Raw genomic sequence first — 21010 nt, 5'->3', positions numbered from 1 at the left:
GACAAAAAGCAGTGGAAATGCAGAGGACTACAAGCAGTCCTGTGACTGGATGAGGCCCTGGGGGAGGGGGGGGGGGGGGGGGTTGCCGAACTGTGAAGAGAGAACCAAGACAAACTCTCTGTGTGCCCCTGACACATACAGGACCAAAAGATATAGGCCACCATTCTGCAGGGGCTTCAGGGGCTCCACTTTGCTGCCTGTCTTGTATTGATTTGAGGCTGCTGTCGGTCATGTTGTCACGGCTCTGATAGAGGCAAGCGGTGAGCCCCTACTCAACCCCTACACACACACATTAAAACGCACACACACACACACACACACACACACACACACACACACACACACACACACACACACACACACACACACACACACACAAACACACACAAATGCTTATAGACACACACACACTGACACACACACTGCTGAGTGTGGCGCAAACCTGGATGCGACATCTCCATAACTCAATGTTATGGTGCATCTATTATTAACTGTATTGTCATCGACTGTACATTGGCTCACCAGCCTTAAAGTACAACACCGTTTTGCAGTCTGCATACATTTTAATGAGACCGCAAACCAAATGAATACGTAATGGCCTGAAAGAGGCTGTAGACATCCCTGTCTGGTGGCATACCATAGATGTGTACCACACCATATGTAGGTCATTGGAGTCTGGCTGTCAATACAACACTCTAAGAAAAAGAAGTGATTTTACGTCAACCTGAGTCTGAGAACTCAAAACTTGTTTGCATGGGCCCTTATGAAAATACCTTTGCACACACACAGGGCCTACAGTGAGGTCGTTGTATGCATATATACACAGTGCACGCCCGTCCTCCACCAACGGGAAGGGCTGCTCGTACTTCCTCCTGGACGCCAGGTGGATGGACAGAGGGACTGGGCTGGGTCAGAGAAGCATCTGTGTGTGTGTGTGTGTGTGTGTGTGTGTGTGTGTGTGTGTGTGTGTGTGTGTGTGTGTGTGTGTGTGTGTGTGTGTGTGTGTGTGTGTGTGTGTGTAGGGTGGGGCGTGGGGTGGTAAAAGAGGTTCTGTGTTTGTTTGGACACAGGGACTCCCGTGGGACCGCCACAATGTCACTGCTGCCAATGCATTTTTCATGCTCCCATCGCTGGCACCGGGAGAGGACAGAAAAGCCACTCCATCTTCGTCGCCGGTCTCCATGGTAAAACACACACAATCAAAACACAATCACACACTCACACAATGCAAGCACACACAAACATAACAAGACACACACGTGCATGCCCTCACACACACCTACATTCCCAAGCAAGTGCATGCATGAACGCAAACACACGTTCACACACAGACCCACATGCATGCAAACACACACACACACACACACACACACACACACACACACACACACACACACACACACACACACACACACACACACACACACACACACACACACACACACACACACACACACACACACACACACACACACACACACAGACACGTGTGACAGCAAGTGCATGTCCATCCCATGAACTGTCCTCTTGAGAAAGCCTCACCTCAACGAGGTGAGGCTTTCTCACCTCAACTTTGACAGCTTGATGTGTTGATAGTGCTGCTTGACCTCTCACAATGTCATCGTCCTCTATTTCTATTAGATGTTTGCATTGCCTTAACATGGAAAAAACTACAGCGGAACATAAAGTCAATCTTACAACAGTGGTCTATAATATAATGCTTGCACGCAAGCACTTCCCAGCCCCCCTGCCCCCACCTAAAAGAGAGGCTTACTTTGGAAATAATCAAGTAAAGAAAAAAGAAAAAGAGAGAAAAATATCCATGTCTAGGACTTGTGGCTTTTGTAAGGGATAATTTAAACTCTGGCTTCCGTCCTAGTTTGGTTTGGAAAAAGCATTATATAAGCACATAATGTTATTTCATAAGAAAGATAAAATACAGTTTTAAGAAAATAACTGGTAGCTTCAGAAAATGTGAACCTTCACAAACTGAGTCACAAGACAGTTTAACCCTGACCTTGAAACTTCTTATACCAAAAGGAATTTTCCAATTGATAATACTAACAATACTGAGACACATTTGAACTCTTTTAATAGTGATATCTTGCCAGCATGCTCTGTAAAATCTCTCTCTTTGTGTGATGGACTTTGAAGAACGCAGTGTTGAAATCAATGTCATACTCTGTAGATGAGCTCACGGCATTACACACACGGTATACAATGAGAAGGGAAATGGTTGCAGGTTCAAACTTTGTTTTAAGTGTGCTGATTCACTGAGGACTCATGTATCACAGTCTGATTCACGATGACTGATTGTTGCTTCCTATGAATAAGTGATGTTCAATTGGCCATGATGGTTTTAAGATTTCAGAACAACAATTATTCCAGGGTCCCTTTTGTGTAATCATATTTGTCGTTAATTTCGAAACCATTTATGTTTACTTAGTTTACTTAGTTTTAGTTTTACATAGTTGTAAGTGGAAAAAGGGCTTACTAGATAATCAAAATAACCTCGGCGCCCCCTAGTGATCCTAATGTTTATTGCATCGAGCAGCTGGATTACTTTAGGATTTACTGAGCCATCAACTATCGTTTTTAATTAACTATCAAAACCTTTCATGGCAATAAGGCTTGGTTTAGTATATATACCTGGAAGTCTGGAATTGACAGTGGTGCTTTAATTGGGTTAGAGCCATGAAATTACCCTGTGATTCATTCATAACATTTAAACGAAACACAAGTGCACATGGTAGCATAATGCAAATCATTGCAAATATATTTAATATGAAAAAAGAATTAAACAATTGTCAAAAGGCATGGTTATTTTCGGTATAGTATGTTACATAGTCTAATGTATAGTTGGCTAAATACAAGTGGTCTATATAATAAACTGTATAACTGTCGGGGGGGGGGGGGAGGGATGGTGGTTCACAAAGGAAAGGTTACTGTAGATTTTAGCAGATACAGAAACATAGAAAACGAATGCATAAAAACTCAGCGTGAATAGCACAATAATTCCCCAGTTTTCCATGTTATAATGGCTATAGCACGGGGCACAGTCAGAACAATGCACCAACGTCACGTTCAAACTGAATATCAAAGACATTTTGTAGTTTTTAAACAATTCGGCACGCTGACCATATGAACAAAACAAAACAATAACAGCTACGTGGGGGTTATGTTATGAGGGGTTTCAGCCCACTGGTTTGTCTTGCGCTGACTCCTTGCCATCAAGCACAATGAGCAAGTAGGTCAGAAGAAAAGAGGTCACATTGATCTGCTCTCCTGTTTTGAGAGGCACAAAATAGGGAGGAGGGGTTGGGGTCTATCTCATTGGCAATCACATGCCAAAAATGTGGGCAATACAAGGCACTCATACAGATCGATTCATTTATCTACCGACATACGCTGTTCGTTTTTAAAGCTTCCATTATTTATACGGTCGAAATAATGGACAGCTCTGTTGAGATGTCTTCGACTTGTCACTTTCCATGCCAGTTTCAAAGGCAAGAAAAGCATAAGCAAAAAGGTGTGGGGTTACATAGTCCTATAAGGCTCAGTGTGGGTATATAATACCAAATTAGTATTGAGAAGCATTGTAGGTAAATAAATAACATGACTATAGTTGCCACTTGGGATACATGATACCAATACTGACTTAGGGAGCAATACAAACTAAGACTAGTTAGTTTGAAGCTACATTATGTTTTTGACTCTTTTATGGAAATCTAGGATGCTTCCGTCTACAAATGCGAGAAACATCAAGCTTTGATACTTTGATTTTGGGGCGAATTAATATTTGGTCTCACATTTTAGTGTTTGAGAAAATTGTAATATACTGATCGCCTTTATCTGGCTAGAGATAGCACGTACAAACAGTTATCAGTGCATCCCAAATTAACTTTTCTGAAACATTTCATCTACAGCACATAAACCAGAATTACATTTCCTTTTTTTTTTATAAAAACATGTATCACACAAAAAAAGCATTTTGTGCATGTCGGTGGATACAATTAATCAAGCCAAAACCGGACTAAATATGAAACAAAGTATAGTTGTTAATTGTATTTTTACCAGACACACACTTTGTTTCTTATGCTGCTTCTTATTGTATATAGATCAAGTGCAAGGTTACTCATTGACACAAACACAACAGACAATTAGGATGTTCAGGACACTGACAATAAAAAGACACAAATAAAGATTCCACAAATTAGACTTTTAACAAAGATATAAATCCTGTGTAAGTGTTTCATTCCAAAATGCTATATATACAGTGGGGCAAGGAGAAAAAAACAAAAACAAAGGCACTATCTTTTTTTTGTGTGTAAGGGGTTACACTTATTTGTCAGCTAGGTGGGATCTTTAGATCAACATGTTTCGTGATACTCACGAGTGTTCAATTAAATGAAAGCCACCATTTGGTATTAGCAGATGTGGCACTTTGTACATTTTAGAGAGGCCATTTTGGAATGAAATTCTTATTGTTTTCTTGAAAAAAAGCAAGATAAATTTCTCATCCTCTTTAAATGCATTTCATGCATTTAAAACGTGAGGGGTGTTATTATCCATGGGTGACTTTAGTCCTTTAGGATTAGAGAAAAATAGACGACCTTCCGGATTGCCTTTAAAACTGAAGTCCTTTGGTAAAGAGGAGGAACTTAGCCAATGTCCCTAGCTGGCTCAAGTTCCTTCCTTAATAAATGCACTTGTGGCTTCATACTTCATTATTACTCAAGGCACACTGGCTACTGCTCTTTTTTTATACAGTACATAATATTAATTATAAGGATAACATTTTTTTGATGATCACATCTGAAGCGGCGTGGCCCAGCACTGATAAGGGCTTTGTTAAGTAAACGTTATCCATGCCCTCGCTCGCCCTCGCTGTGGTTTAAGGAGAGGATGCGTTTCAAACTCAGAAGTTGCAACAGTTGAGTTGTGACTGATCGGAAAAGTAAATATTTCCATCGACGAGGGGAGGTATGGCGAGCAGATCGTTGTCTTCAGTAGGGAGGCTCAGCATCTATTTTGGGAGAACAAAGTGAGTGTTTAGTAAGAGAGGGGCAAAATATGGAGTTAAGTTGCTATCCTCTGTCTTAAGGTACGAACACACCAAACGCGTATCCCGCGTACGACGCGTATAAAATCGGCAATTTTTCCGTAGGGAACCATTGGTTTACGCGCGTATGAGCTGCGTACACGCGTTACATGCGCTAAAGCAACATTTTACCCGCGTTAGCCGCGTATGAGCCGCGTACATATACGCGCGTACATATACGCGCGTACGCGAGGAGTTCAAAAAATTGAACCTTTTACGCTCTTACGCATGACGATTAGCCGCGTTGCCCAATCAGCGTTGAGCTTGACCCGACGTCACTGGCAGAGAGTAGTGAGCTTGGACAGAAGCATACGGCCGACATCTTTCTTTATTCTGTGTGGAAATAGTAACATAGTTACGCCATTAAATGCTTTTATGGAAACATTTTTAGCGAGAAATGTGCATTTTACCTTCATAATGTTCGCTCGGTGAATGTGAAGGATGTTTGGTTTGATAGTTATGACGAAGAGGGAACGCTCCGTTCACTTGCATGGACAGAGTCTCTGGTTACTAAGCAACCTCAACGTCTTGGCGGACTATATATCTGCTGATCAACACTACGAATGCTGGAAACACACCAGACACACCATGTGAAGTTATTTAACCCGATTATTGTTATTTATATCCGAGATTATTTAATCTAACCCGATCTAAACTCTATCACCCAAACACGGCGGCGTTTGGGTTTCCTACCTCGGACTCCAGCGCAGCCACGGCCGACAACTTTCTTTATTCTGGGTGGAAATAGTAACATAGTTACGCCATTAAATGCGTTTATGGAAACATTTTTAGCGAGAAATGTGCATTTTACTTTCGTAATGTTCGCTCGGTGAATGTGAAGGATGTTTGGTTTGATAGTTATGACGAAGAGGGAACGCTCCGTTCACTTGCATGGACATGGACTCATCTAGGCGCGTAGGAGCGTAGGCGTGTAGGCGCGTAGCTGCGTAGGACCATTTTTGACACAAAATGGTCAAGCAACATTTTAGCTGCGTTACGCGCGTAAATCTTTACGCGGGTACGCGTTTGGTGTGTTCGTACCTTTAGCTCATAGTATACTGATTTGCAGACCATCATCCATTTCATTTCATTCATAGCATTATCTAGGTAGAATGTTGACTTTAACGAGATTGTGTACATTTTTTAAGGAGAGACGATGTTCAAGGTCCAGAAACCCCAGCTCATGTCTGAAAAACCGCTTCTATACGCTTTTTTTACACTGAATCCTCAAGTTTGTTGTGTGAAGCCAAAGTTTCCCCACAGCTTGCACAATCTCAAATACAGGTCTCACCTAGAGTGTACAAAACAGGACGACGTGCGGCGGCGGCGGCAGGCTCACCTGTGTGTGTTTGTTGCCGTCCAGGTAATGCGGCATGGCTGCCATATCGTCTGGCGCGCCCGAGGAAATGTTAGCCAGCAGCAGCTGCCGCGGCGTCGCGCCAAAGGCGGCGTTCTCCTGGCCCGTGGCGGCGGTGCCCATCGGGGGCATGCCTTGGCCCTGGCCCCATTGGACGTAGCCCTTCGGAGGGCTCTGGTGCAGAGCCGGGGCCTCGTTGCCCCTCTGGCACAGCGGCATGGCGGGGACGAGCCCCGTGCCGTTGGCGCTGGCCAGGTTGCCGTTGGTGTGGGGGTGAGGGTGGCCGAGGGTGTGTGTGGCGGGAGGCGGGTGCAAGGGCTTGTCCAGCATGCAGCTGCTGGGATTGGTCCGCAGGGGGCCGGCCAGGCCTCGGTGCGGAGGAGGCTGGTTCATTCCGTTATAGTTCGGTGCCCAGAGGCCAGCGAGTCGCTGGCTCTCAAAGGCTTGGCTGTGGCTGCCAGCTGGCAGTGTGTGTGAATTCTGAGCCACGCTGGCATGGGCTAGAGGCTGATGCTGGCGCTGGAGGTCCGGCTGCCATTGCGGTGCTCTGTGGTTGCTGTGTGTTTGAAATGGGGCGCCGCCCTGCACCATGCAGTTGCCAGTAAAGAGAGCGCTGTTTTCGCTGGGATTGGCCGGCATGGAAAAGTCATTGTGAGGGAGGTTGGACGGCGCAGGGGCCACCACGTTGGGTGCCACGTGGACCGCCGGTTGCTGAATGGAACCCTGGAGAAAGTGTCCGTTGGCCCCCATGGGGGCTGCGGGCCCTCCGGTGAGGGGGCATGGCTGGAGGGACTGGGGCGACAGCGTCGTGGTGGACAGCGTCTGGTTGGGCAGCGTGTGGTTGGAGAGCATCTGGTTGGAGAGCATCTGGTTGGAGAGCATCTGGTTGGACAGCGTCTGGTTGGAGAGCATCTGGTTTGCCAGCGTCTGGTTGGACAGCGTCTGGTTGGACAGCGTCTGGTTGGAGAGCATCTGGTTTGCCAGCGTCTGGTTGGACAGCGTCTGGTTGGACAGCGTCTGGTTGGACAGCGTCTGGTTGGAGAGCATCTGGTTTGCCAGCGTCTGGTTGGACAGCGTCTGCTTGGACGGCGTCTGGTTGGACAGCATCTGGTTGGACATCGCGTTGCCGGCCAGCCCTTGATAGTGGCTGATCGACGCCTGTCCACAAGGATCAAAGGTCCGCAGGTCGTTGCTGGCCAACGGCAACTTGGGAAGGTTGAGGCCCGGGAGGTTGACGGAGGGGTTGAAAAAGTCTGTGAGCAGCTGAGTGGGGGTGGAAAGCCGGGGGACGGCCTCAGGGATGGCGGGTCCATAATGGGAGAGTTTCTGAGTGCTGTTAAACAACGCCGGGGTTTGTGGGGGCAAGCCTTTGGCCGCTACGCTTGCCGGCCGGTTGTGCATGGGCTGCGGCGCCACCGCAGGGCTGAGGCCCTTGGCGTGGGAGAGAGCGTTTGCGCCAACAGTAGGCGACTGAAACATCATCATGTCACAAGTGTCCCCGGAGCCAGAGTAGTGCGCCCTCTGACCGAAGAGGTCGGATTGATTATTGTTGACGGACGAAAAGCAGCTAGACTGGCTCGTATTTAAATTAGCCTCTGCGATTTCCTTAAACAAAACATTGTCCACGTAGGCAAAAATGTCATTACTGAGCAGGCTCTCCAGCTCGTATTTGGTCTGGTTGGCGTTGTCGCCGTTCTCCTCCTGACTGAGCTTCTTGAGCGTGTTCTCCCACTCCATCAGCTCGCCGGGGTCCACGTCCAGCCCCTCCAGGGCCGACACCAGCTCCCCGCCCTCCACAAAGTCCTCCAGGGCGTTGATCATGGCCGACACAGAAGTGACGCCCTCCTCCTTGATCATCACGTTCCCGCCGTCGTCCCCTTGCAGCCGCAGGGCCTGCCAAGGGTCGCTGGGCACGTTGACCAGCGCCCGGCTCTCCATGAACACCTGGTCCACCGGGAGCTGGGCCTCCGAGTCCTGCAAATAGACGTTCTTGTCCTGGTTGAGGAAGCAGCCCAGTAAGCCGCCCACCTCCTCCTGCTGGCCGCTGGTGAAGGTTTGACTGGTCTCGATCTGCGTGACGTCAAGGCTGGGGCCCACCTCGTAGAGCATGGCCTCCCCCGTGGTGAAGCTGAAGGGCAGCTGGAGCCGGCGCTGCCTGAGGTGCTCCTCTCCCTCGGCATTGCTGGAGAATGAGGCGAAGGGAAGTGACAATGAGCAACGCTGTTCGTGAGCAGGCTCCGTGTTGGAACAGGTTTGGAGGCATTTCTTGTCATTTCAAGTTCTGAAAAAACTCTAAGACCTCCCTTAAAATCGAATCGTACGTGTCATTTTATATGGGGAATTTGTTTAGCGTAAAATAAACATTTGTTTCGGTCCCACCACATATGGAGGTGTTAATCCTTTAGTTAATGCACCTTAGCCAAGTTTATTTGTGCTAACACGAACCCTAACCGTATCTAATGCATTCTGTAAAGTTATTTTGCATGAGGGCTGCAGAGCTGGTGAATTGGGTAATCAAGGGATCACAACACTTACACTAAAGCTCTCTGGCGTGCAATGATGAAGTCCGGTCTCCCTCCTTTGTACACCAGCTTGGCGTTGGCCTGCACCCACACCCAGCCACTCGATTTGGACAGCAGTCGGAAAACAGACAGCCCACTCTCGCCTGTCTTTATCACTGTAACACAGATGGAGCACCAATAAATGAAGTTGCAAGTTTGTTACTATGTCGGGTTCTTTGTATTTCCAAGTCATTGTTACACATGTGCTCTCTAAGGTTAACTGCAAAAAAAACTTGCGAATATGTTTTTTTTTAAACCTTAAAGATAGCTGAGGTTATATACAATTAGCATTTGCTAATAGTGTATGCCAATCATGCTAGTTAAAGTGCAACGCTGAAACACAGTAAGACAGTACTAATACATTTCCGTTATCAGAAACACACACATTAGCATTTCATATAAACTTATGGGTATTTCAGGTTTTTGAGGGGTGGCGTGCCAACATACTGCGTAGGTGGTTGTCTGCGCAGTACATCATGTCAGCTGCATGGATGAACTGGTACCCCGAGCCTCGCATACACAACTCGAGCTCCGAGTAGCCGAGAACAACCTTCCCCCTGCAATGAAGAGGGAGCAACAGGAGTTAGCGTTAGCATTAGCATTAAATAAACCTCAGTGAACAAACAGTTCAAGTAATCGGTGACTTAGTGAAACAAATTTACTTCAACAAAGAAGAGGTTATACATAACTTTTGGTGTGTGAAACAGAGCATTTATAACTAACTAACATATTGACTAATCAGATGGTCACGCACATTTACCATTAAAGTTTCTTAAGTTCTTAAAATAAGTGTAACATATGTCTTTGGAAATGAAGAAAAAGCTGAGCCCATCTTCAATATTATTGAGGAATAAGTTAAATGCAATGCATAAATAGTGAAGCGCCATCATTCCTTTATTCTAATACTTCATTCAATACAAATATATAATTACTTTTGATTGTTTGATAATCGTCTAAGCCTATCGCCAATAATTGAACACCAATGAACAACCTCAATCCTATTTTTAAACCTGGGACATTAGCAGGGACGGCTCCGACCAGGTACAGGCCCCGAGAAAATGGGACTGTCACAGGAAAACGAGACTTCTGGTCACCCAAAGCTAATTTCAACCCAGTGCTATGATAAAAAGTAAAGCACATCTCAGTGCTGTCCTCTCTGTACAGTATTTTAGGTCTGAGAAGGAACTTCTTCAACACAACTCTCTTTGTCTCTGTGTTTAATTATCGTCAAGGCTCACTTTAGTGACACACATGACAAACCCGACAACGGTTCTTTTCTTGCGCAACGGAAAACACAATTTCATGGTCATTTAGGTCAGATGTCGAATGGGAGTATTCAAGACGTAATCGGGGGTAATAGGATTGCTCTGCAGCGACTAGACTGTGGGCGATGCTGTCTGTGCACTTAAGTAAACTTCATTCACATCATTGGAACAAAGTTAATCTCAAAACATTTTGTCAGCAAATTGGTAGATGAACTCAATGAAACATGGTCATTCCTTTTTTCTTCCCAGGTCAGGGTAACAAGGTAAAAATATCTTCAAATTAGACACACGCATCTTAAGCCAGAAACAGGAAACCGAGGGATAGACATTGCGGCATGTGAGTCAAACTTTTTCAGTGAGTCTTCCAACAAAATGAGTCAGGACCTTGTTATGTTCAGCTGCAGCTTTATGGGAAAACCTGCACCGTTTCACACTATGCAAAAAGGTTAAAACCTTCTAACTGTTTTATCTGGAGCAAGATAACTACACAAACATGCATAGCCAGGGATTAAAGTGAAAAAAAATCTTCTGACTGAAATTTTATTCGCGCTACAGCCAAGTCACGTGCAGTGTGTGAAACATGTTCCAGGTTAGGTTACTTGACACCTGCTTAAGAAATACAAATGTAGACGTCAGCACCAAATGCAGCCATCACGTTTAAATGCTCGACCAATACTGTTTTACAGGAGGAGGATTTTAAACAGCTGTTCTTTTGCATCTATTGCAATTTTTTTGTTGTCTTTTCAATTAGACTCTAAAATTTTTTTTTTGCAAAGCTTGTCTCATATTTTACTCTCTAAAAAAATCAAGCATCTACATAACTTTTCATTACATGTTTTATTTCAAGCAAACCTTTTATATATAAGAAAATAGAAATAAAAAAATACAACAAACAGCACCAGGATTTATCTTATTAAAACAATGAACAACAAACAGAACAAGCATCAAACAAACAACACCAGAATTAAATAACAATTGCAACAACAAGTGCAACTTTGCAAAAAGGCTCATTTTTTTTGCTTTTTGGCAACAAAACCATATGCTTGAAGCTTGGTTACACCGAATGCACGTTTTAGTGGAAAATGGTGTGTGTATATATATACATTTGTATATAATATATTGAATATATATTTAATATATAATCGGGATGTACATTAAAATGCTTGTGTTTTCAGTCAATTTTAACGGTAGACCTTTTAAATACTCACTATATAATTTGACAATTTTACCGGCGTTGACGTATGACGACATAATACACGCGTGTATTATGTCCATGTTCGAAACTGCATACTACCGTACTGCCGACTACATACTGCGCAGTATGTACTGTATACTGCATACAGAGGGGTGTTCCACGAACGGAGGTTTAACAAACACTGAGTTAACGCTGAACTCTAGGTTGATTGACCCTGTGCCGACCAACCCAGAGTTTTCGGTTCCACAGCAGCGGTTATGCATTAGTTCAATCAACTCGGGGTTGGTTAACACAGGGTTGTGCGCGTCCACGCCAAACTTAAAAAGACGTGATGTATGGATCATGGAAACCCTGATCGATATGGCGAAACGGGCCGCTTATTTCAATGAAATGGAACTCCAGGTTCTCCTGGAGAGCTATGACGAGGAGAAGGACATTATCACAAGAAAAGGGAACGCTAAAACCTCTGGAACCCGGAGAACCAAAGCCTGGCAGCAGATCGCTGACCGCGTAAATGCGTTAGTTACACGTCAAAAGCATGATCCTTAATATTTGAGCCATGAATATATAAATATCCCAGTTAAGCATTCTTAAAGATCCTACCACATAACCCCTTTCTTCTAAAACAATATGTACTCCGATTGCTTCCAAGCGGTCAGAGGATCAAGTATAAAAATGAAGTATAAAAAACATACAAACTGGTAAGCTTTTCCCACCATCGTATTGGTATAAATTTAAATAAGCCATTTTTTTTGCCTTCGAAGTAACGCATGCAAACCGTGTGCTTGCCACAGCGCATACTATTCCAAATGTTTCTTTTTTTGGTAACTGGGTAGAAAACCTAAAAGTGACAATTCATCAACTTCACAGATCAAGATGGATCAGTGCTTGTAATGAAGCCGCCGGCTACGATCGAACATTCTCCAGTGGATGCAAGTCCGTTAGGACTATTTTATACTTTATGTTGTAAATGCCTCTCGGCATAGTACTCAGACAATATTGCTCTTTGTATGATAGGAGGCCGATACAAATCTTGGATGGGTCATCTGAAACGACTGTGATGTGCTCAGCATCTCCAGCATTATAGCCTAGATAAAACTACCATTTGAAAAAAACGGAGGGCTACGCAAATAGTCTGGAGTGAACTGAGGCCAGGTCCTCGATTGGTAGTGTTGGCTATGTAAGGCTATTTAAATATATTAAAGATTTGCGCGAGAATCTATATCTCTCCACTCCAGCAAAAAGTCATCCAATATGCCAAGATGTCGAGCCGTGGTCTTATCAATCGCTCCCGGTGGATTGCACGTATAATTTGCGCTCTGATATCAGCAGTTCTCGCATCAAAAGGGCATGCCATTGTGAACACATGAAATCTGCGGCGAACGCCGGTTGAAATACCCAAAACCGGGTTATGTTTCAAACTTAACCTGCGCAAAACCTGGTCCGACCAGGTTTGATTCAGAGCATATGTTGCTATAGCAACTAACATACCGTGATCCTTTTGGAACGGAAAACCTAGGGTTACAGCAAACCCTGGGTTAACTTACCCGGTTATGTGATAAAACCGGCTTTGTGGAACACCCCACAGAATGTGGGATTCAGTATGCAGTATACAGCAGACCGACTGCACCGCAGTATACAGTATGCAAGTTTCCCAGAATGCATTTCGCGGCAGCGGTAGCGGTAAAGCTGCTAAAAGCTGTTTTAATTCTCGCTTCAGTGCTGTTAATACATCACTTTCTTAAGTTTTAATATTTTTTTATGCGAGAAAGTACCTATTACCCCCCCCCCCCCCCCAAAAAAAAACTCCTCGGATCTACATTGATCTCACAAGTGGCCTCTGTGAACTCCAAATGACGGAAATCCGTCGTAGCGACGGAGAACTTTAATCCATGTGCATAGCATTGGCAAACAAAGCAAAAAAATAAGTGGAACTTTGATTGTTAAATAAACAATTTTAATAAAGTTCACAGAGAGAAGAAACTCCATTGAATGGCTGACTGTAAAATACCCAACAGACCATTGTGTCTGAGAATTTATGTTTAAGTAACCCCACACAGTAGTCAAGCCCCCTGAAAACCAGCACAAAAGAGATAATTTTATAGTGACTACATCTAGGATTTAACATTGATTGCTTTCAAGTAATTGCCAATGTATAGGCTTTAAATCAACCTCGAAGATGAGATCTTCCCTAGCTCTCTCTGTAAAATAGCCTGTGGGATGATTTATATTTGATTTCAACTGGGCTACATTGCCGGAAAACGGGAAGGAAGCGTCGTCTAAGCGCTCCCAAGTGTGCTAGTATACAGAGAAGAGCTAGCTTCAGCCAGTAACTTTTATTGTGCTGTTAGCTGCAGAGAATTGGACCCGTCAATAAGCACGTCACCGGCTATGATTAAATCACCTTTGTAGGTAGTGTAGGTCACTTACGGCCAAAGGGGTCAGTCATGAAAGGGGTTACTGAATCTTACACAGGGCACCTTTAAATAACATTGTTGTTGTTAGCCGTTTATTTTGTCCAATCAGCCACACCAATTGCCTCAGCTGTATCGGCTGCTGTGTCTGTGAATAGTTTGTGGTGTTTGTAGTGAGTATAGTCAGTCCAAAGCACACAGTTGAATACAACTATAGTGTCACCTGTTGTCGATGCCCATCGGGGTGAAGTCCAGCTGGTGCTTGGTCTGGAAGATGAGTGTTTTGGTCCTGATCTCCAGGATGGATGGAGTCTGGACGGGGACGGCGATGCTGAACAGGGCTAGCTGAGACTGGACCCGCGAGCCATCCTCGCCCATCATGCTCTGGCCGTGGAGGTACTTCAGGCGCCCTTGGAATTTCAAAGCCTGGAGAGGAGGAGGAGGAGGAGCGCGCATATCAGTCAAAGACGGCTCTTCCTCCTCGGATCTGGTCTCGACACTTTCTCTATTGTTAGGCTGCACATGATGAGACACTGGGATACAAGATTGGAATATAAAGTACAGCATCCATGCATTCCAATTTTGAACAAAAGAAAATAACATTTTGGTGATATAATGTAAATGCATATATTGCATATACAGACACACTGTGTGTGATAACCTGGTAGTAAAATTCCCACTGCCGCTATCGGGCAGTCTCACCACAGGCACCATGCAAATGAGCCTCTTGCACCTACCAGGAAGCCAGAGGAGTTGTCCAGGAGACAGCGGAAACGGCAGACGAAGCTCCGCTCCAGGAAGGAGGAGTTCTCCGGGGGGAGTCTCTCGGGGTCATACTTCACCTGGTCGCTGCTGCACTGCAAGGCCGACACTAACAGACAGGGGCAGGGGGAGGGGAGCACAATAACAAGTATGATTCATGATTCGCAATGAACTCTGGTGACATGTTCACCGCTGTTAATTCACCTGCCATCTGTGTTGAGTTTTTTTTGGTGATTAGATGCTTTTATTTTTATTTATAAGAACAAATAAGATACGGTATGCTGCATAAAAAGCAAAGCAAAAGCAAATAAAAGAACCCTAATAAAAATAAAGACGGAACATAAAACAAATTTAAATGAAACTACACCGCAGCCATCAACTCTGCTCTGCTCATTTATTCTCCTCTAATCGAAGAATAAAACCTTTCTATGGACCTATGGCATAATCAACAGAGTGTTTTTTTGTTTTTGTTTTGGTGGAAAATAGGGGTGGATAATGGTAGACACAAGGGAGCTATGATGTCGAGGTCAGGTGGAGCCGACAGGAAATCAAGCAATACAAGGGGTTTCATTATGACATTATTCTACAATCGCTTTCATCAAAAGCAACGGCTAGGCCGTAGTCAGTTTGAATACAAAGGTTTTTTGCAGAGAAAGAAGAAGTGACTCTGTGAACGGATATGTGTGTGGTGGTGGTGGGAGGATGGAAAAGGTCCAGAGTTCAACATACCGTCTCCACCTTGTTCGGTTGCATAGAGTTTGGGGTTGAGAGCGAAGTGAAGCTGCTCTCTGAACATGCCCCGGTCATCAGTGTGGATGAGATCGTACACACTCTGGTGGACCACGTCCGACTGCAAAGTGTCCAGGAGGACGACACAGCACATTGTCATGGCTGGGAAATATCTAGCATTTGTCATATTTGTCACTTTTAAAGTCATCCGTCATTAATTATACCAACCCCATTGTTGTATATAATAAATCATATATATTTATACATTGTTCATGCTACATTCAGCACAAGCCAGGGGTACTCTTCGGGGCAAACGGAGAGTAATTCATGCATTTATTTTCTGTGCGAACCATCTCATTGTCAAAGGTTGTCTTCTTGCAACTATTGATTGAAGACATTCACTCAAAATCTCTTCTCCTATCCCAACTTATTTGATACCAACAAGCTCATGTATATCACATTTGTACTCTATACTTTAAGTTCTACCCAGCTCCCTTCCTTCCCCACCCTTTGTGTAGGTTTTCAAGGACAAAGTCAAACACATACAGAAGCCTGAAAGGCCGCAGCCCATTTCAAGAGAAAGAGGTTCTATGAGGTTTGTGGTTTGGCAGAGGATCGGCATTTTTTAACCATGAGAAAAGCATTGCGTCGCCACATACACATATTTCCTTCTCCAGGTGAAGCACAATGCTCTTCTTGTGACCATATAAATGGGAAGGTTTGCTCGCGGGAGTTACATTTTTTCATTGAAGCCTAATAGCAAGCACTTGAAATGTTTACACTACAAATTTATAGCTTTGTGTTACAAATTACTAACTTGACAAAACTTGTTCCGATTTTATAGGGACACTAGGGATGGGGCTTGGCCACGTCGGTCTGGTCGAGCGGTGATTATACTGGCGGCGGATGGTGCATCTGGTGTGGGTTAGACAACATGAGCAGCAGCTTCTTCCTTTGAGATTGTCACAGACCACTAACAATGAACCATCATGGTCAGCTGTCAGCAGAGAGCAGAGTGAAGCCCGACACATGAATCACGCAGAGCCTTCCTCGTGAGATGAGAAGAACCAAGGGGCTATCGCTCCTGTCGGCCATTTTGATAGCTCTCACTAAACAACACAGTTTTTCGTAACTTTTATTTTGCAACATTTTTGTAATTTATTCTTATTCAAACAGACTTTTACCGCACTGCATTACAAAGGTTGCTGGGGAGAGACTTTTATACTCAGAAACGGCGCAAGGAACCATGAAATTGTATTTTCTGGATAATTTAGTGCTTGCTTTCAAAAGTGGAAGTGTCTATCACGTAGGTCACTGTGCACAGTGTACATTACCGCAACAGAGAGAGAGGGTCTAACCCCAAGATTGCATAACAACGTTATTGTGGGTTTTGTGTGGCAGTGCAGATGCAGGAGAGATAATGAAAGAAGACAGAGATAATTACAAACACATGGGCCGTAGTACAACATACTGTGTATTCATAATGGACTACCCCTACGAACGAACACATGTTGGATCCTGTCCTGTCTTTGGAATAAAAATACATTTGTGATTGAGCTGTGCCCCCTGTAATAATTACCACAAAGAGATTAAAGTGAGATTGTAGATTGGCTACAAGGCATTTCCCTCAACACTTGCCTATTTTGACTAGATAACAGGGGATAGCATTGCAGAATCCCTGCTTTGTAAGGAATGAAACATCTGGACTTATCCCAATTCTACTTTTACTCTTTCAATAATATTTGGCCCCAATTTTCACCTATTAATTAGAAAGTATAACATTTTCATACTTGAATTTGTACTAATCTTACCTATCCAGACCGAGAAAAGTAAAAACTACTTTCATCTATCTAACTTCTGAATTCTCAACTACCCTTCCAACTTGGAAGAGTGTCACTTTTACCTCTTTGCTATCATCCCATGGTGAGCATTGCACTACGGTTTAGAGACCCATGCATGGTCAGTGAGCCCATCCCGACGTTGTGGCGTGTGGCCTGCCCTTCTCACCTGATGGAAGCCCAGGTAGTCTTGGATTGTGGAAGAGGAGTAGAAGACCAATCCCTCAGCGGTGACCACGATCACGAAGCCGTTCAACGCCTGAATGTGGAAACAGACAGAAACAGGTAGATCAGATGAGCACGCATAAGAGTAGACTATAGGCTTTGCGTGCGCACGCATGTCCACATACACACACACACACACAAAGCTATGCACACGTGAACCAACGCACACACACACACACACACACACACACACACACACACACACACACACACACACACACACACACACACACACACACACACACACACACACACACACACACACACACACACACACACACACACACACACAAACGAGCAGCTATGCACACATGAACACACAAACACACATGCACACAAACACCCTGCATTCTAACGCAACAACAAAAGCAACCACCACAACAATAAAATAAAAAACAAAAAAACGCATCAACAACAATGACATGAATCTCCATCGGTCGAATGCCATTCTGGATCTTATTTCTTAACCCAGATTGTCATTGAACAACGCCTGGTGGAAGACGCTGTGTTTGCATGGTGTTAACTCTGGCGCGCTACACTCTTGTTTATCCTCCAGCAGGGCTTTCATTAACGGCAGCTTCTCATGGGCCTTTTGTCCAGGACAGCTGACGACTCCACTGTGCTCAGCAGTGTGAGAGCAAAGCCAAACATGCCACTCATCGGCAAATGTCAAAAAAAATAAAAAAAGCAAAAGAATATGCACCTGACACATGAGTGTGAGTCAACAACGCGCCGTCCTCTGAACAGAGCTTTTTGTCAAAACTCACGGACCAAGGCGGGCCCGCTTGGCAAGTGGCACCAAAGCAGTATGTTACACCTGTCATAACTTCCTGATGAGCGGAGGTGTATGGATCAAGCCGTGACTGCCCGGTAGATTAGCGCGCAAATAAACAACAAGGGCCCCACTGGTTTCATAGCACATCTGCCAGCTAGAAGCTAGCGAGCTACATTAGTGTATACAGGTTTATCTTTCTTTTGTTTTAATTAAACATAGATATAGTGTTTACTTTAATATAAGCAGCCTATATGTAGACTAGACCAGACATAGCTTTGGTTTATATTTGGTTTTAGATTAGATTTATCTATATATATAAAAACAAAAACGAAAAAATATGCAAACAAAAAAAGAGAAAAATAAATATTATTTAGAATGGAATTTGATGCACAGATATCAGAGTCCATTGGTGTGTCCATCGCAGCAGCCGGCTTTACGAGATGGCCCTCCGGTACCTGTCAAACAGGATAATGTAAAGTGTAGTTTGGAGGTGATTGCTTAGATTACGGTGGGAAGAACCAGTTGTAACAGTTGTGAAACCTTTCAGTCCTGTTTTTGTTTTTTGGTGTTTTTTTACGACAATTGTGTTTCCCAACCTGGCAATCTATAGAGGAAGCAAAGTTACACCCAAAGCCAAAACCAAGCTGAACTGGTTTTTGCAATGGCCCTCCTCAGGACACCGTGTGTATTTTGTACACGTGACATGGACGCATAATCGGTCCAATGTGCCACATTTGCCTCAACTGTAAGGAAGCGGAATAGGGCAAAGTATGCTACCCGCAGTTGAATAATATCAATATGAGTTGGGACCTGCCTCAGACCAGAATAAATACATGATGATTTCAAGTACTTTCACACCTTTTCTGTACAATTGTCTGTATGCAGCCGAGTGTGAGTGTTGAGTTAGCCAATAGCAGCCACCCAGCACCTGCTTAGTAATATATGTATATAATATTGCATTTTCTCATTATGAGAAGCATGATGAAATCGAGAATAAAACCCCACCCCTCATCTGTGTGTGTTTGTGTGCGTGTGTGTGTGTGTGTGTGTGTGTGTGTGTGTGTGTGTGTGTGTGTGTGTGTGTGTGTGTGTGTGTGTGTGTGTGTGTGTGTGTGTGTGTGTGTGTGTGTGTGTGTGTGTGTGTGTGTGTGTGTGCGCGTGGAGGGGTTACCTGGAGCAGGAGATCGCCCTCAGATAGGGCGGCGACGTCCAGGCCATTCCGGCCCTGTCCATTCGGGCCATTGTGCTTCTTCATGGTGGCTGGAGGATTAAAAAAGGAAGGAGATAGTGGGGTGGGGGTGAGGGAGGGGGAGATAGAGGGAGGGAAAACTTGAATACGCTTTCGAAAACCCTTTTTTTTTTACACAGGATTTCCCATGTGCCGTTGCCCGTTTGACTTTAGGTAACCCCCTCTCTACAAAAGGTGCATTGTTTTTGAGGCGATGGAATATGCATATGTAGGTGTGTGTGTACGCACGTGTGTTTGTGTGTGTGTGAAGAGGGGTGGTGTGATGAAGGCTATGAGATAGATGGGATTATCTAAACACCTGTTGTCTCCGCCACATGCACCCAATTTCTTTTCGTCACTGTCTGTGATTTTTTCTTGCTTCCTGCTCCTCACTGAATTCGTCCAATCACGGCGCTGTACCGTCAGCCAACCCTGACGGGCTGTTTATCTCCCTTATCGCCCTCCGCCCCCCCCGCCTCCCCTCCTCCCCCCTCTCCTCCCCCACCCACACCTGCTTCATGTAAACACTCAATCGTCGTCACCCTCTCATTTCCTGGCCTTCACTTTCATGATGTCACGCCTCCCGCGTCAAACCGTTCAGTTTTGCCGTCTACAGAAAACACAGCCATACACACACACACACACACACACACACAGACGCTAATCTACAAGGGTGACGTCAACGCGAGCACAAGACCAAGGACTCCACAGACACACACAAACAGCAGACACCAGTTGATGCATGTTGTACTCCCTCTTCATCATCCCCCTGCTCCCTTGTGCTATACACACACACACACACACACACACACGCACACACACGCACACACACACACACACACACACGCACACGCACACACAAACACACGTACGCACACACTGAGGCATGTGATTTGAGTAATGTATATTGCTTCACTCCCTTCTACATAAAAAATAAAACTGCATATACTGTGCACACATATATATATATATATGTGCATTTCTTTATTCTGTAAACGATCTGTCCAATGATCTGGCTGATGGTTGAAGAGCTTTTTCCAGTAGCAGGGGAACAGAGGATTCAGGAAACCGTTCTTCTGACCGACATTTTGTTATAATACTTTTTTTTTTTACAAACTGTGAGGTACTGGAGTCAACAACAGAAAAAAGGGAAATTCCCATTCCCCAAAGCATGAGCCCTAGTAGCGTAACCACCACCCCATCCAACTCAATCCTAGTATTGTTTCATAACAACGTATTCTAAACAATAATATCTTCTGTATTCATGCTTTTTATTCTACTTAGGCTCTATTCCACAATCTTTCAACAATAAAACAGCGCTATTATTGCAATAAAACCTCCAAAAAATTTAGTAACCTCCATGTTGGAGTAATTGCTTCCCTAAAGTGCCTGCTTGTGTGTTCATGTGTGTGTGTGTGTGTGTGTCAATTTTGTGTACGTGTTTGTATGTGTGTGTGTGTGTGTGTGTTCGTGTGTGTGTGCTTGCGTACGTGCATGTGCAAATGGCAGTGTTGAGTCCACTGGTAAATGACTAATAACCTAAAATGGTCATATCTGGGT

At 44.4% G+C, this 21010-nt stretch overlaps 1 protein-coding gene across 1 annotated transcript in view; it reads right to left on the bottom strand.

Annotated features, from left to right (window-relative positions):
- Positions 1–4240: 4240 nt before the first annotated feature.
- Positions 4241–21010, bottom strand: part of LOC130373762 (uncharacterized) — a 43409-nt gene continuing 26639 nt past the window's right edge. The window contains exons 3-11 of the mRNA XM_056580395.1: positions 19394–19482; positions 17392–17481; positions 15385–15505; positions 14631–14764; positions 14117–14319; positions 9467–9576; positions 8994–9135; positions 6441–8640; positions 4241–5026 (exon numbers count right to left, since the gene is read on the bottom strand). Coding sequence (XP_056436370.1) covers positions 4919–5026; positions 6441–8640; positions 8994–9135; positions 9467–9576; positions 14117–14319; positions 14631–14764; positions 15385–15505; positions 17392–17481; positions 19394–19482 — 3197 coding nt within the window. The 3' untranslated portion in view covers positions 4241–4918. The remainder of the gene's footprint in view (positions 5027–6440; positions 8641–8993; positions 9136–9466; positions 9577–14116; positions 14320–14630; positions 14765–15384; positions 15506–17391; positions 17482–19393; positions 19483–21010) is intronic.

This window comes from Gadus chalcogrammus, chromosome 20 (genome assembly GCF_026213295.1).
Source record: "Gadus chalcogrammus isolate NIFS_2021 chromosome 20, NIFS_Gcha_1.0, whole genome shotgun sequence".
Lineage (NCBI taxonomy): Eukaryota > Metazoa > Chordata > Actinopteri > Gadiformes > Gadidae > Gadus > Gadus chalcogrammus.
This window is presented reverse-complemented; position numbering and strand designations above follow the sequence as displayed.